Source organism: Cygnus atratus, chromosome 15 (genome assembly GCF_013377495.2).
Source record: "Cygnus atratus isolate AKBS03 ecotype Queensland, Australia chromosome 15, CAtr_DNAZoo_HiC_assembly, whole genome shotgun sequence".
Taxonomy (NCBI): Eukaryota; Metazoa; Chordata; class Aves; order Anseriformes; family Anatidae; genus Cygnus; species Cygnus atratus.
In genome coordinates, this window is record NC_066376.1 from 6,409,297 (window position 1) to 6,427,388 (window position 18,092).

The 18,092-nt window shown below is 39.5% G+C and overlaps 1 protein-coding gene across 2 annotated transcripts in view; it reads left to right on the forward strand.

Moving 5' to 3' along the window:
• Positions 1-18,092, forward strand: part of PRKAR1B (protein kinase cAMP-dependent type I regulatory subunit beta) — a 101,631-nt gene that overhangs the window by 59,976 nt on the left and 23,563 nt on the right. For both annotated transcript variants that reach the window (XM_035548748.2, XM_035548749.2), the window contains exons 7-8: positions 8,352-8,510; positions 17,516-17,576. In XM_035548748.2, the coding sequence (XP_035404641.1) occupies positions 8,352-8,510; positions 17,516-17,576 (220 nt within the window). The remainder of the gene's footprint in view (positions 1-8,351; positions 8,511-17,515; positions 17,577-18,092) is intronic.

The following is an 18,092-nucleotide window of genomic DNA, read 5'->3' on the forward strand; positions in this document are numbered from 1 at the left end:
AGGCAGGAGGCATACGGTTATTTTAGTAAAAGTCATTTTTTTTAGAAGTCTCTTTGTGTCAGGAGACAATCTAATTGGTATTGTTGGGAATCGAGAAACCTCACATGCTGCCTCTGCCTCTGGAAGCTGCTTCTCAGGAAATCCTCCTGACTCACTGTTCCTATCAGGCATACCTCTCAATAGCAAACATTGCCACATCCACAGTGCCATAAAATAAAAGAACAATATTTATAGAACAGTGCTAAAATTTAGTTTTAAAATAATTGGTTCAGGCCCGATACTGAGATTAATGACTTCACTGGCTTTGAATCAGACCCACAAACATACGCAAATGCACTATTGAAGTTATAGATTAATCTTCTTTAAAAACAATTTGCCTTCAGTGAAAACCTTTAGGAAAGTATTCTTCAATGTTTGGCTCAGGAACAGAGGGGGTCCGAATGACCTAAGAAAACAATCTCAAAACGCTTGCAATTAATTGCAACAAAAGATATCTTCCACATGCACACATCACTTTTACACACAAAGCGCTGACAAAGTGGGGAAAATAAATGTCCAGGGCTTAGTTTTGTATCTGCTTGTAAAACCATCACACAAGGTGCGCTGAAGATTTTCTGTAACTGGTGGTTGCCTCTAGTGGCCAAAGTGGCCTTATCTCTGCAAATGTTGAGAAGCACTTGCTTAGAGCATCAGTGGCTCTATTCTCTGTCAGGTAAGATAGCACCTTAGTTTCCTTCCCTGTAAATCCTGACATCTACTCAAAAGCACCGTTACTACAGCATGCTAGCTGTATATCAGAGGTTCTGCTTGTTTTTTATGAATAAAGTTGAAATTCTTTCAGAAATAATCTTGACCAGAAATGGTCCAAGACATGTGTCCAGATCATTTTTAATTGATGATTCCTTGAGTTCATTAAAGTCTTATGCAGAATAATATTACATTTCCCAGAACATTTCAAGGGCCTTTGAGGCTTCTGAGGTAGGACTTGGCGTAATACTTGAAAAATAACTAGAGCAACTAAGTAGCCTCATTGCCACTGCAGTGCAAGTACCTATAGGCTCTTAAACTCTACAGAGGTTTTTGAAAATTTTATCCTAGACCCCTGGTTTGACAGGCTGGTGAGCAAGCAGGTGAGCAATCCTGTTAACTTTTGTGAGACTCATGTTTAGGATTAACTGATCTTAGGAGTGCTTTCCTGAACAAAGGAAGTACCACTCATTGTTTGCTAAATAAAGAGTGTAGTGCACAGCTTTTTTTTATGCTGTTAGAGTTGAAGGCAGAAGCTCTGTTTGTATTCTAATTAGTTTGCAGTTCTCCAGTCAGTTAAATAAGATACGGGATATTCAGTTTTCCTGCCTTGTCTGAGAGATTTCCGAAGATTTCTAAGAAAAAAAGAAATTGCTGGATTTCTTTGAATAGATCACACCTTCATGTTCCCAAGCATTCTCAACCCCTACTCCCCTCATTGCTGAAAGTAGCCTGTAACTGCTAGGAGAATGATCAAAGTGGAAAGATCTACAACAATGTCATCCTGACACTTCCCAGATCTGTGGATGGGCAGTTTTCTGACGTGAGCAGTGGGACAAACACATCCTAACAAGACTTAGGAGATGTCATTTTGACTGTGCTTATTCCAGGAACAGCCAAAGCTCCTGACTCTTTATGTCTTGACAAACTCTTCTGTGACCAACTATCATGATGTCCTCCTTCAGCATCCTGCTTCCTTCATCCTGGTAGACCTAACTGCTGCAGTCCCATCTCCCCAGCTGGGTGCTCTCTCTTTCCTAAGCCTTGCTTACATCTTCAGCCAAAAAACCCTGAATTCCTTTGCGAGTTATTTTGGAAGTCACAAGAAATATTCAGTCATCCAGGAGCAAGTTGCAGCTACACCATGGGACCTACAGAAATTACTTATGGAAATTGCCTGTGCTGTGAAGCATGCAGGGAAACAAGCCCTTTCCCCGCAAAGATTAAAACTTGTAGCAGGGCAGTTGGTACAGAGCAGCTTATGCCCAGTAACTTGCTTGTGTATAAGGCGGCAGCTCCCAGCCCCCATGGGTGTGCACTGTCAACTCTGTAAATATAGTGCTCCCCAGAAAAAAAGTTCTTCCACTTTCTGGGCAGCAGTGCTAAAATCCTTGTTGTCTGAAGAAAATCCAGACCGCTAGTAACTGAGCTGCAGTTCATTTAAGCCTTGCCAGATACTTTTTTGGCATGCTTCCACCCTTCTCCAAGAAAAAAAAACTACTTGGAGAGTAGACAATTGACCCCGAGACTTAAAGCCTCAAGCCATTTTCTGCCTAGTTCAGCTGGGGTTGGCATACGCATTGAGGCTTTTAACCCCTGGCCAGGCTGTGCTTTCATCAATTCCTTAATCTGCACAGAAGTGGCAGGTATGCCTGGACTGTGGATTCAAGGAGCAATTTACTCTGAGCAACCAGGTTTTCCATGCACGTGCAAAGATATATGTAAAGGAAATCGCAGTTGCCATCATAAAATTTCCATCCCCTGGAAGAAAGTCAGGGCAAAACTAAAATAAAATCTATCAACCAAGCAAAAAACAAACAAACAAACAAACAAACAGAAATTACCAATAAAATGGGAATAACAAAAGCAGCCAGTAGTGTTTTGAGTTAGGAAAAAACATTCTAAAGTAATTTACTGTTAGTCTTGGGATAGGCACCCAAAAGAGTAAGTAAGAAATTCTCCAATTTTTTTAGAAATAATCGGAGTCAAATTGTAAATATGATTCAATAATGTATTTTAAAATATTAACACATTATCCTCAACTCTTTTCCTTTCTTAGAGTATTAGAACCCCGTTAGCATATCCACAGATTAAAGTATCTGTATATTTCCTTCCTGTTATTACTGTGGCCAGCCCAGTAAGATGGAATACTCCTCAGTTCGCAAGTACGCTGCCCCACTTGACAAGAACTGTGCACCAAGGGAGAAGAGCACTTTTTTTTTATGTAAAAAGGTTTCTAAATGTCACTTCCTTATGGCAGTGAAGAAGATTTGCAATTATGTGGCAACTGTTGTGAAGTTAATAAAAGCAGACATCCACAGAGATGCTGGTATCTCTTTTACCTGACTTTAAAGAAATCAAAGTGTTCTTCAAAGAATGCAAAAGCCATAGGAGCTGAACATGAAAGGTTCTTGGTTGCTGGCTGTTATTTTCAGGTCATTTCTTTTCAGCAGCTTGCCATCTGCCTTGTATACTTACTCAGCTAAAAAGTGTGTAAGCCATCACCTTACTGCTTTGCAGTACTTCCCAGAACATGGTTGCAATGAAGAAATCAGGAAGAGGTGGGTCTGGGAGAAGCTGGATTTCTTGTGTCATGCAGCAGGTACTAGAAACCAGGATGGGAAAGGTATTGGAACAAAGCAGGCACTGGGTGGGAAGGGACACGATAAAGTTACCGGTCACAGTCTTCCTTAGCTGTTCGGAGTTGAGGAGAATTGTTAACTCATGACCTGGCCCCGCATACGGATAAAGTTTATACTAGGTAGATAATGGCATGAGGTTTGAAGTTTCAGAGACCAATTGTCTACCGGAAGTTTTTCTGCTTGGAGACGTGTGAACGTATGCCAAAATGTATCTGGCAGAGCTTAAATTACAGCTTCCAGTAAAGATGTTGAAAGCACCTGCTAAAGTATGTGTCTTGCAAAAATCTCTAATCCATACTTCTAAATATAAGAGTGACTTCCTGTTTATTATTTTAATCTTACAACCTCACATTTTTTACTTTAAAAAGCACCATCAACTACCATTTTAGAACAGATGTATTTTTTAGACCCGACAACTTCCCATTCTATTTAATGTCATGGCAACTTTCTACAGTCATTCTCAGGTTTTCTTCTTGTAAAACAACAGCAGTCAAAATACAGTATAGTGAAAATCAAAGGGAAAACTCAGTATTTTTCTTAAATAGCTTCTTTGTTTACTGTATTAAGTTATATTTGGAGCTATAAAATAATATTGTGGACAATAGATAAGATTATCTTTTTACTGTAGGTCAAATCTTCTTGAGGCCCTTATTTGTATATACAAATTGTCTAGTTTGTATATACAAAGATGAAAATTGCGTAGTGGTTTATGTGAGAATAGTGCTGTTTTTTAAAACTAGTTATGTTTTATAATCCATATTTCGCTTTTTGTTTGAATTCTTCCATCTTTAAGGTTTTTCCTGCTTGACACCTTTCTAATTTTGGAAGGATACTTTCTGAAATTTTAAACATAACTTCTTAAAGCTTGGAGTTTTCAGCTTGAATTTTTAGGATACTGAAAGCAGTCTCCAAGTTAGTATATTTATATTTAAGAAAAACACATTCGTACTACAAATAAACCACTGGCTTTATTTGGGAAAACTACCCACATATAAATATCCTTCATGTCTAAGACTTGCTTATTTTTCCAAGACGAACTAAACTTCATCTTCATTTTTGGATAACAAATATTAAGGCTTGACAAGACACAAAGCACAAATTATTACAAACAGATTTGAGGGAGGGAATTTAAGATCTGAAAGTTGCAATGCCTGGAACAAATTAGATTGTCCACATAGATCACAAAGTGGCAACAAAAAAAAATGCTAAAAGTCTACTTGAAATCAGTGATACAAAATTACAGACTTAGTAGTAAAGGTAAGCTCACTCCTATACAGCTCAGAGATACACGTTATAACGTGCTTTCAAAGTAACATGGTTATATTACTGTGGTAAGGTCACATTCTGCTTCGCTAGACAACGGCAGGATGGATGAGGCCAAGATGCATTCCTATTACATTGAGCATTGTGTGACTCATTGCATATTCTCTCGCAGTTAGCACATATGTATATCGTGGCCTATGAAGAACGGAACCGCTGATGCTCACAGATGATTTTTCCCACTTGTCTCCTAAAAAAAACCTGAAATGAACCAAGTTGTGTGATTTTCAAGCCCACAAGAATTGCACTGTTCATACTACATGGTGGAAAACAATAGAAATCTTAAATACTCTTGATCTGCAGAAAGTAGGTGGTCCTGATGGCTTTATTCCGCCTCATATTTGGGCATTTGCAGTTACACATTTCTGTCCAGCTGCATGAAAAAAGGAGGTTCCAACTATTACGGAGCTGTGATCAGCAGGTCAAGTAACAAGTAGAAATAATTCACTTGTGTACTTGCTTTTTTGGTTAGAGTTCCCAATTGCCTAAAACGGTCTGAGCCAAAACCTCAGCCCAGTGTTTTTTTAGGGTAAAGAAAGAGATCATCTGAGCTGCTGCCATATAACATTGGCTTTCATTAGCTGTTCTGAGCCTAAAATAGCTTTACTTCCTACACCTTACAAGCAGAGCCACTTTCCTTTCTACTTCTTTTTTTTAAAAGCTAATTTGAAAGGGAATTGTGGAGTTGAACTCTGTAAAAGGGCAGAATGGCATTGTGACGTATCATCAATGCACTTTAACATCATCATGAAGACAAAAGTTGATCATTGACTTAGGCCTTTTCAGAGAATGAAGTGCAATGGTTTTCCTCTTAGAAAACAATAGTTATTCTCAATCTGTTTTGTCTTTTGAAGACTGATATTGGAAATGGCATTTTTATTGGGTGAGTGAATGCTGAGCCCAAAGACTGTCAGATCAATGATTTGGTTTCACTTCAGAGTACTTTAAATCTGACACCCTTGGGGTGGGGGAATGACTATTTGCATAAACTGTTTATAGGCTAGATGTCAAACATCTTTCGGGGAGTCTTGTCAAGTAAGACAGTAAAATTAGTCTTAGAGCAGATTTGTAGTAGCCTCTGTTTACAACAACTGTGTAACAGCAAATAACTATCCTTCACTTGCTCTCTTTTGAGTTTTACCAGCTTAATTCGTTTCTGGGCCGCAGACATAATGCATAATGCTTTAAAAAGAAACGTCAACCATACTGCTTAAAAATAGGTGTTGGAATGAGTTTATTTTCTGCTTTTAATTCAAACCCTGGTTTGTATTCCTCAATGAAATTGTTACTGCATTTAACAAATCATTTTACCAAACTGCTTCTTGTGCAAGAACAAAAACTGTTCTTCACAAAAGCGCACAGAAACACATGTATTTTTGTGTGCTAAAATGAATCAAGGATACCGACATTCACAATGTAGTCCAAAATGTATTAAAATCTATTACACTTTCCCTATCGACCCTAGGATTTTTTTTGACAACCTCAGAGATTGGGCTAGATGATCTTAGAGGTCTTTTCCAACCTAAATGATTCTATGATTCTGTGACTTTGGTTGAGATTTGTACTGAGGACTTGAATTAGCTGTAGTAAACCCAGGGTCAATCTGGTGAAGTACCCCACAGTAAGAGTGTATCCCTACATTCAAATATGCATGTGGTCAAGTTTGCAACGGATTAACTGAGTTTAAAATTTTTCGTACATTATGTTACCAGCCTTTAAGAATCCTAAATCTATTCATCCATTTCTCCATTTTTTGTCAAAAAAAAAAAAAAAAAAAAGATCCAGGACCCACAGTATTACCTGCTTGTTTCACCTACCAGGAAAGTGCTTGGGTTTGTCAGGGTTTTTAAAACTTCTTTTTCTAGTTTCATCTTTGAGGAGAATCAGAAGTATATTCAATGTTCTGTGTGAATTTCTTTCTGCAGGGAGTGTAAAAGTTTGAAAGGAAACGCTGTTGTTATTCTTTTGTGTGATATTCTCCTACGTGTCATTCCTTCTGTAGTGGCAAAGAAAAGAAGCTGCAAACACCTTTTGTGGCTTGAGCTCTTTCTTGGCAGTCTGCTACCACCTGCCTATTTTGGATTCTTTTCCCCTTTTATTTCGACCCCTTGATCTTTGATGCTCCAGGAACATAAAGAACCACAACATTGTCCGGAGTTCAGCAGCGATGCTAATACTGCTCCTTTTCAGCTCTTTCCCAAGAGGTCCGTTGATCAGCTGAACTGCTCCATGGCCTCATCTAGCTCCTACCGAAACAGCTTTTCACTCACCTCAGTAGGAGCCAGATGAGATCTTAATTGAATATTGGGAAGACAAATTGGGATCGATTCCAGCTGTAGTTTGTAATATGCCTTTTCATCATAAAATGAAGTTAGAAGTAAAATTAATACCGACAGTTTGTTGAATTTTGACCCTAGTTCATTTATTTTGGTCACCATCTTTTCTCATGCCTAGCTTGAATACAGCTCTAATTCATACATTTTTAAAACCTGTTCATCTGCTACTCCGTAGCTGGTAATAGGCTATGGTCCTGTCCTTTCCCATCATTTCCTGCTGAAGACAAAGATACCTGCATATTTTCTTCATAATATTTTTCTTCACAAAGCTTCCACAGAAGTAAAATTAATTCTTGTTGATTTCTGTTGTTGGCCTGTAACAGACTGGGACATATTCTGCACCAGATAAATGCACACAGCCTTTCCTACCCTCTAAACTCACTGACACATTAACAGAATGAAAAGGGTTTATTGTGTATGTTTATAGCAGCAAGCTGCAGAATACACAATCCATACTCGTTTTAGAATACATTATTATCTCTCAGGAGCTGTATCATCAATGAGAAATTCAGCCCAGTGTAAAGCGCCTGCCTAAGTCCCCATTTCTCTAGTGAAGGTTTTACATAGGACTCAAGTGTAGGACTTCTCAAATTCTGTGTCATCCAGGAGTGATGCTGTGCATAGTGGTATCAATCCATGCTGTGTTTCGAGAGGATGTTATCTAACAGCCTTTGGGCCAAACATTGTTTCACAAGTTTGGATGCATGAGTTATAGATAAAGGATTATTTGTGTAGCTTCCCAAATCCGAAGCACTTAGTTCTGTTCACTAAGGGAGAAAGAGATTTCAGTAGTTACGTTTAAATGTGGGAGGCACTAAGCTTAGGGAGGGAAAAAAAAAACATTCCTTTTCAGAAGATGTTTCCTTGTCTTGAATGTTTTTAATTTCATGGCCATGGTGCTTTTCAGCAAACCTCATTATACATATCAACAAATCTCCTTCCTTTCAAGTTTGACAGTGTTAATAAAAAGCCAAAGTTGTGACAGTTCTGCTTGTTGACTGTCTGAGCCTCAAACACAAGAGGGAAAAGCCGATGCCAGTTAACCACAGGAGCTGAAAATGCAGAGAGTAAATACCGGCATTGTACTGAAGCAAGACGACTTGAAATTCTGTCCACAAAGCAGGTTGTTGCCCTCTTTGTGACTCACTGAGGAAACTGTTACGCTCTTGTTTTCTTTCTGTGTCCCCAGCATTGACTATTAGAAAGGAAACTGCTAATAGCTTTTTAGGTAACTGGCAGGAGGAGGAAAGCTGCAGCTAAAACCCCAGACTGGTTTTGCTTCTCTTTTTGCGTTGTGCCATGGTAGGTTTATGTCAACGGAGAGTGGGTCACCAGCATCGGAGAAGGAGGTAGCTTCGGGGAGCTGGCACTGATCTATGGTACACCCAGGGCTGCCACGGTCAAGGCCAAGACAGATCTCAAGCTCTGGGGCATCGACAGAGACAGCTACAGACGCATTTTAATGGTAAGTTCATGGAGAATGACTTGTTTATTGAGCTAGTATTTTTCACTTTCTTTTGTAGTGCCAGTGCTTCTGTTCTGTGATCAGATTACCCTGATGGTAGAAAGCTCTGCAGCTTCTGTTTCTAAATAAAAGAGAGAGGACATGACAATAATATTAAGTAACAAAATCAAGGGAAGTAAAAGGTAACAAGATTCAGTAGAAAGATGCTGATTCAAAAATGCACTTGAATAATGTTATTAATAACTCATACCTGAATAACTGCTGACAACTATGAAAGCTTCAGGCCTCCCTTACCCACCTAAGTTAATGCAAGTCCTCTCCTTCTCGTGCACCTCAAAATGTCATTACTACCCCTTGCCTATGGGGTCTTTGAACTTGTACCATGAACTCTTCAAGGCAGGCAATGCTAGGGAAATCCTAAAAAAAAAAAGCCTCAGTTGGACTCTCCCCTCCATCTTTGTCAGCCAGCACACAGCCACAGATATCACAGGATGCGAAGCTGCAGTCTGTGCTGACAGTTCATGGCCTTGCTCCTTTCAAACTCCCTGATCTCTGCAGCAAAGCTCAGCAGACCTTCTGGGCACCTGGGATGTGTGCTAGGTTATGGGTTTGCTGTCAGCTCTTGAGTTGTGTGTTTATAATGAAAACTTTGACAGGTAATTATCTTTAGCAATGTCATAACTTTTTTTTTGGGTGTTTGTTTCTGATCATTTCCTTTCTGATCATTTCCTATCATTTCCTTCTCCAGAAAATATTCCTTCTTTTTTTTTTTGATAATTAACAGCTCTATGTAATAGAGCTCAATAGGACTAAAAAAGCTCAATAGGACTTTCCTATAAAAGCTGCATTGTTTCATTATGATCTGAAGAAAATTATACTATGCTCTCAGCATAATAAAGGAATGTACATTTTGAGATCATATATATTTCCAGCAGATGTCATGGGTAACTGAAAAATTAGCAAAAGGCTTGAGTAGATTTTACAGTTAAATGATTAGTTCTTAAGCAACAGAGTGTAAGAATGATCTTTATTTATACTTGTGATGACTGCTAGATGTCTGTATGAAACATTACTGTTTTTCAGTCTGTATTTCATGGTCTGGGTTCTGTATCACATAAATGAACACCACGCTGACATCCAGGAGAGTACTGCTGATGGAAATACACTCTATCCCCAAATGTTCAGCCTGGTAGTTCCAAGACAAGATATACGAATAGTGTTGAGAATCATACTGTCTTCTCTCTCTTGTCATTAAGCAGGATGAAATTTTTGAATGCTTCCCAGTGCAGGGAAACAGTCAGTAGTAACTGAGACCTTTCTTCAAGATATTTCTAAACCATAGGGCAGGAGAACTTCCTAACAGATTTAAGAGGCACACTGAACTTATTTGTCCCATGTCCTGCATGGATGCAATGGAGGGGTGTCTGGGATAATGGGTGCAATGAACCTGCATGCTGCAAGGAAGGATTGAAGGTATAAAGGAGAAGGAATGTAGGTGGAAAATAAATGTCAGCACAAGGCCTATGTTCTTTGGCTTTTTCAAGCATAGCTTTTTATGGCTGCCTTTAACTATGCTATTTAAGAATTGAAGCTTAAGATTCACAGGCGTCATAGCCTTGAGGTAATTTCAGTCTCAGCAATGATGAAAACAGTGGAACCTAATGTCATTCAAACTTGTACGCAGTTTGGGTTTGGTCATGTGTTCATTACCATCTGATAGCAGGCTTCAGAAGATGCATATTTGATGCAGAGACAGGATTTTGCTAAAAGGGCTTAAAGTCCAAGTGGAAAAGGCTATGTTTGTAATGCTGGCTTTAGCCACACATATCACTTGAATATCATGCATTTACTTCTGTTTGGGTCTAGTGTAGTGATAACCGCTTTTCAAATTCATGTACAGATTTTGTGAATCGGTGGCCACTGTACGTTACATAGCAAGCTCATCTTCTGCAGTCGATGAGACCTTTAACTTAGCAGAACTTCCTTACATCTTTCTCTCCCTCTTTCTCTTCTTTTTTTTTTTTTTTCTTTGCAGTTGGGGCCATTAAAATTCTATTACATTAGATACCCAGAAAGCATAGTTGTCACATTCTCATATTTAAACATGAAATATTTCAGGTAGCAAGGTGAATTAATTGATGTAAGTATTAAAAACGTCCCATTTTTAGTGCTGCCCACTGCAAAAGCTATGTACTTCCCCAGACTACATAGATTCTGCCATCTTCTCATTTCTGTGTAGGTGCAGTGTGGATAATTTCTTGGCTGTAGGTGAAATGTCTGTCTTTGTGCATTCATATGAGGCAGGTTACAGTGGCTCCCTGCACATTTCCTCAAGCCCAAGAATTAATTACATCATGTTTCAGTGTCCGCATTTCTTACTTGAAGCCAGCTCCACTGTTACTTGGCTGTTTTTGCTGTATTCAGTTTTAAGATGCAGTAGTAGGTGCCTTTCAAGTCCCAGAAAGACTATCTCCTGACATTTAGCCTCTAACCTTATGTTTCTAGAAAGCTACTGGATATTTTAGATGTAGAAATGCTTCTGCCTTTAAAGGAGAAGTAGTAACGCTTAGGATAACTTTTGAAATATATCATTTAAGATGATTCAAAAACTGAGAGGGAGCAGTGTATTTTTTTATTTCCTGTTTGCAAGTACTTTTCCTGTTTGAAAAAAAAAAAAAAAAAAAAAAGAATCAATGACCTTTTTCTCCAAAGACTTTTTTTTGTCTGTAGTCAGATAAAGTCCTTCCATAACCCGTGATGATGTTTTTTCTTTTGTCTGCATTCCTTCCTGGCCATGACCAGCCCCGTTTTTCTCAAGCTAGTGTTGAAATTTTATTCAAGTTGTAAATATTTATTTGTGAATCATGCCTTCAGGTCCACACTTGCCAAAAAGATTTTATCCTGTCATGAGACACTTGACTCTGTACCTCATTTCTCCTTGCAGGCTCTGTTTTGGTTCTTTGCTTCACATTCAGTCAGCTCTGGTTTTTATTTCTGCTTAGTGCCATTTTCCCCACTTAGAAGTCTCATTGATACTGACTGGTTTATGGTATGAATAAAATGTATCTCAGGAGGTTTGTGAGTTTTGGTTTTCCATTTTCCTGGATAGACAAAGCCTGATGCAAAAAGTTCCTGCTGGCTTTTAGTTACAGTTGTCATCCATTTATTACTTTTGCCTGTCCCAAAAGAAGTTTGTTAAAATAGATATATTTCTTTATATTTCATTGTCTCAACTTAGGTATCCTGGTGGCTTGAGGGTCACATTCAAGTTTGTTTTAGCAGCTGTGATGATTGTAAAAGTTGGGATAGTTCTTTTTGTTAAGATTTGTAGAGAAACTGCTTGGCTTTCGCTGCAGTCCTTGACAAAGTATTATACCATGTAATTCATCATACTAGATGGATTACAAAAAACACTTCAACATGTTCCCACCTCAGTACGCTCACAAATTATCTACCCATCTGTGTGTTCCATTTGTTTCATAAAATTATCTGTGCTGAGTTGCGTACTTTTCACACTGTTGCAATTTTTTTTATGTACATATTCTCTGTGTGTGCATCCGCAAACAGAAATTTAGGTATGTATTCTATATTTAATTATTTACATTCTTCTGGGAGAGATGTAAAGGAATTTTTGCCTTAGGATTCTCATCTAATTCAGTTGCTAAAATGTTGCTGCTTTCTTCTTTGCATTTGGGATTCAAGAGCATCACAGAGTGGGGGACATCCCAGGGTAGTACAGTATTTGTATTCTAAATATAGCAAATACCACAAATACCAGAGAAGCAAATGTCTATATCCCAACATCAGATTGATCCCCCAGACAATTCAGTTCCCAGACTGAGGAAATTTGAAGTATTAATTTCTTGTAATTTCTTCTATAAGAGAGCCTGATTCAGGATAATTTAACTATCTTATAGTTCCCATGGTCCAAGATACCTGGCCCTGAGAGGGAAGTTGCATTACATACAATACTTTTTGCCTGTTTGGCAAACTTTGCTCCTAGAAAACAAGTTGTAATATTGGGATATAAGTAATAATAAAGCAAGGTTAGTCAGTTCCTAATGTTATGCCTCATTTTATTTATGCTATTTTGGCTTTGCTTTACCATCTTTTCACAGCTTGAATCTGAGAACAAGTTCTTTAGCAAGTGCCTTTTTCCACTCAGACGAAGTCAAGTCAGAAGGACTTTGTGTTTCATAAAATGTAGATTGCATGGCTGCCAAAGCATAAAGCAAATCCAGAGCCTGTATTCTGTCTAACATCTGCGCATCATAGCACCAGGACCTTGTGGGTACTGTTTTGATGGCCAGTATTGCATTGTTTCAGTGACTTTTTTTCAGTCTCCTGTAAGAATGTACACCCTAAGCATTGTTCAATATCAGGTTTACATGGGGATTAACCAGCGCTGGAGCAGTCCAGAAGGCCATTCCGGCGCTTCCTGCCAGCTGCATACCTGCCAGCATTACTCTTTTATTTGAAACTTGAGCCATGCTTTGCCTTTCAGTAGCCATTTGTTTGGCTTCTTACTGAAGGTGGAGATTTCTAGGAAGGGCCCAATCAACTCCAGCCAGCCCATCTGCACAGCTGAAAAAAAGGGAGCAAGAAAGAAGACAGTAAGAATGCTGGAGGGACAAAGCAAAGAGGCGAACAGAGGGGAAGAAGGGCAGAGAATGGGTTAGAGAAATGGGGAGGAAAAATGGAAGAAAACAGAGGACATGAAGAAGAGCCAGCTGGAAAATAGATGCATTAGTCCTGTTCAACAAGACCCACTGTAATCTCTGTGGCGTTCATTTTTCAGAGCCTGTGTATTGCCTAAGCTAAGGCCAGTGCTTGCTATGTTAAATGGCCTTAAAAATGGCTTTGAGCTCTTTTCTGGGTGGATTTGGCAAATTGATCTCGTTTCTCCTTGTGACTGTTTCGGGGAGGAGCACTGCAGATTAGAATATTAATGACTTCATAATTAGTGAGAACCACCGTCTTTAGGAAGATGAGGTTGTGCCTTACAGCTCAGAATTGGGGAGAAAGTGAACAAAGGAAAGTGGGGAGAGGGAGAAGCAGTGACTATTGAAATAAGAAGATATTAATAGGTTAGAAAAAGCAGAAGTAATAAAGACTTTTTAGAACATGCCATCAAGAACCCTGCCAGTACAGAATTATTCACGTACATTTACTATTGTTTTTATCTGGCTCAAGCAGTAAGATTTCTGCTGCTTCCCTTGGGAAGCTTTTCTGCAAGAGAATAAATCTGAAGTTGGGGAAACTTCTTTGATATTCATCTTAAATTAGATTTTCTTAATTTTCCCCTATTACTTTGAGTTATGTCAAATTATGCTGTATTAAAATGTCCTATCTTTCTGTCATATATCTGTAGGTGATTATCACTGTCTGCTTAAAAACTTTAGAACCATGCATGCTAACTATGAGCATAGTTTACCTATGATCCCAGTGCTGAGCTAACCTATGCAGGCTGAATTTGTTTTGCTCCTTCCTTATCAGCTCTCCCCAAGTGTTTTAGCGGTTCTTCAGGCTTGGTTCAGCTTTGGAGCACTTTTCTGGAGAAGAGGTACCCAGGCAGAGTGTAACACACCAGGCGCAATCACATCAGAGCCTTGGAGATGGGACTTCATTCCTGAAAGATGTCTTTGTGTATACATACCAAACTAGCCTTGTTGCAGGATGATGTTGCAAACCAGGTTCTCCTCTACTATCTGTCAATCTCTTTCATCTTTACTGTTTCCAGTTTTCTTCCCTTCCTCAAATATCTGTGTTTTGGAGCTCTTTTCCTTTGTATTTTTAAGCTATATTTTCTGAACAGAAGCTCATTCTGTTATTTTCTGCTTCCATTTCTAATGTCTCTAGATCCACTCTTGTTATTTTCCTCTCCTGGGAAGCATTTGTGTTATCTCCTAGTCTGCAGATATTATTACTGTCTGATTTGTAGGTGCTTCTAGAATAACCATGAAAATACTGCATAAGATCAGACTTAGCACATATCCCAGTGAGAGTGCTGGTTGACACTTCTACAGAGACTACTTGAAGGGTAATAGAAGAGGTTACATGGTATTCATACTCCTGGCCTCATGGATACAGTGGCTAGACCAAATGAAGCAAGTATAAAAGGGAAATCAGGAGTTAGGTAACACTGTGTGCATGGTGGGGAATGAGAGGGTAATATTGGGCTGATGGAGGAAGGTGGGAAAGTAGGCAGTCAACGTGTTCTCTCTGTTACATGGGGAGGAAAGAAGATCAATACCAATGGCAATAAGAACATGCTTTGGTTTCTTGTAAGAATTCTACTGCTGTTTTTTTTTGTTTTTTTTTTTAGCTTATATTAGTGTTCTTCCAAAATCTCTTCCCCTCATGCTTATGAAAGCTTGAGCAGGAAAACACACACAAGCAAAAATAAAGCAATGTTCTGGCCCCTGCTTGAGCGTGAGCTAGACGTCTTCCTTCTGGAAGGGGAATTGGGATCCAGCTGTGCTGACTGGGAACCAGCCTCATGCTATGCAAATTGCAGAAATGCATTGCATGCCTGGCACAGTGAGATGAAACTCAGCTATCAGGTGGCTCCTGGGAACCTGGAGGCTGTTGTTTGTCTCCTTCAGGAGAGATGGAGGTTTGGAAGGAGCCATTCTGCAGGCTGAATTGTGAGCCATTAGTTGGATCACCTTGGATTTCAGTGCATATGCTGGGAAATAGGATTTTAAAGCCTCACCCACTAGTTCTTCAACAGGCGTTGTTCTCCCTTATCTATGTCAGTGGTATCATTTAGAGACATGGGATGTTTAAGTTATACATGAAGAGTAGTCCCAATTGTAGTTGAGGTTTGAGATAATGAATACACAATACAGATAATACCACAATGCAGGTAATGATAATAGCACATTCAATTAGTTCTTTCCCCTTCTGTTTTGCTTATGCACTTCTCTTCATGGTGAATTGTGCACCTCTGCTCTTAGTTTAGCCAAGAGCTAACACACCCATCATCCTGCAGGAAGTGATGGGCTCTTGCCCTCTGGGCCAGCCGGGATGCCAGCAGTTCCTACCTTCCTGGGTCTTGTCTGCATCTCTAAATACTCAAAGCTGTGGTCAGGCGGCACTTATGGCTGCTGATTACTGCTTCTTAAAATTCATCTGTGTCCACAGTCATTTTAAAAGCATTTTCCACATCTGTCCCTGGGTGCCCCAGCCCATCGCACTAAACCACCAATCTGGTTTTCCACAGCTGTCAATTTTGCTGGTCTAGTTTCCACTCGATTGTAGGGAGGAAAGCAACAACTGTGCAGTGTCCAGTTTTCCATTCTTTGTCTCATGGTGAGCTGTCAGGATTTGGCGTGGTTTGCAGAGCCTCCCCTGTTTGAAGTTCATTTTTTTCTTTTTGGCACTTGAAATGCTCCAGGGGCCTCTGAGGTTGAGAACCAGGTTTGTCAGACAGAGAGGTCAGACAAGGGTTAGTGATGCTATCTCTGAGAGGCCAACCGTCAGCACCACACTCGGAAATTATGAAAGGGGTGTAAAGGAGGGAGACCGTGGTGGCTGCTGCTGATCCACGGAGATCTGGGAGGAGCAGCAGCTTCTGATGGTGCCGAGGCTGTTTTGGAGCAGAGGTGGCCCAGGAGAAGAGAGCACCCGGCAGTGTCTGCTGATGCTCATGCTAGAAGCTGGAGCCACGGCCTGCTGAATTTGGTGGAAGAAGTCCCTTTTCTTTTGGTTGTTGGACTAGGCCCCACCTGAACAGTGCGTGTAGGAAGAGGGACAATGCTAACTGCTTAGCTATATCACTGTGCTTGAATCCACTGGCCTTTCCCAAGTATTTCTGAATGCTGTAATGGCAACAGGTGAAATGTTTCTTCTAATTTTCCTTTGTATATCCTCACTTTCTCTGCTTCCAGCACTTACCAGTGCTCCCTTTGAGAAGGAGGAGTAGAGAAGTGTCTTTTTCTGTAGCAGAAACTGACATTTGATTTTTTCTTTTTGGCGTGTGAATGAATGCCATCCTCATTTCCTTTTCCTTCAGAAGATGAGCACCATCATCTTTATGCTGTTCTCCTGCTTTGTAGATTTGACTAGCAGGCACAAGACAACCTTCAACATCTACTAAGAATTTATCCAGACAGAAATTATGTGGGCTGTCATATGGCAGAGTAAACTATAGAGTAGCAAAGAAGACCCTGGAATTCCTCTTTGGTACCTGGGAAGGGTTTCTTTTCCAGTTGCTTGTGTCCCTGAAGGAGTTATAGATTAATTAATAATTTCTGTCTTGGTAAAGTTGCATTGTGTTTATTCATTACTGAATCTCTGACAATAATGTTTTCTGGAATGACTGCTTAAGAGTGCCTTTCTGTGGTGATCAGACTTCACATAAGCATAAGTTTTCTCAGTAATTTGTCACATAAAAAGTCTTACTAAATTGGGAATGACTGTGCTGGTGGCTGCACATACATTGATGGATTGTCTGCTCCAACACACTTAAATCTTGTTAAAAATAATATGAATAGGTTGCTCAGCTGTAGCAATACATACAACATTGTACAAGATAAAAACAAAGGCTTGCACACAAACACTCCTGTCACGAAAGAGGTTCTGACCTAAAACAGTGGGACCCATGAGGGGGCATTTTATGTTTTATCCTACTTTGTAAATTCCCTTCTAGTAGGGCCTCATTGGTAACAAGATACATATTGAATTAGCTAAACAGTTAATTGATGAAGCTCTGGCTTTAAATGAGTGCCTGTAAATAATGGATACAATACACCCTTGGTGTCCAGTAACGCCAGTGAAGTCAGTGAAATTACACCAGGGTTGAATTTGATTCCTTCTGTCTTTGCTTATCAGGAATACAACTTGCCCAGACATTTTATGGGGAAACATTTGCTTTAGGCTGTTTATACTGGCTATGCTTAAGATTTGGAAGGGGAGGGAAAAAAAAAAGCAGCTGTAGGAAGAAAACACAAAAATACTTTGTTTAATGTCCTACCTTCTTTTTCTCTCTCCTTTAATAACAGGGCAGCACACTGAGAAAGCGGAAGATGTATGAAGAATTCCTGAGCAAGGTCTCCATTTTGGGTCAGTTGCCCTTTGGACTTGTGTATTAGTTCCTCTGTTAGACATGCTGGCTGAATGAATTTTCGTCTTTGATGGCATGATGAAAACCATGGTGGTCAAACAGGAGATCTCACAGTTGCATCATTTCCTAAGGAAAGAAAGTGTAAAGGGCCCTTTTTTAGGACTTGTTTTTCTCATTCTTTAATAAGCACTGAGCATTTATGTTAAGGGCAAATCTTTCCTTAAATATGCCAACAGGCATGCACTCATAACCTTTCAGTAGCTGCTGTTACTGAACTGCATATAGATAGAAGAAAAAGCAGCACAGAGTTATGAATTTATCATAAAGTCTAGTTACATCCTTTCAGGTAACAGGTGAGAAGCTTTTTCCTGCAAGAATACTGTATTTATGTGCACTAAGCAAACTACCCTCACAAATCAAAATGGACTGATTTTTTTTCTTCTGTCTTTTACAGCCTCTGTCTCACATTCTTAAAACATCTGTTTAGCTTCTTGTCCTTGGATTTTGTTTCCCTT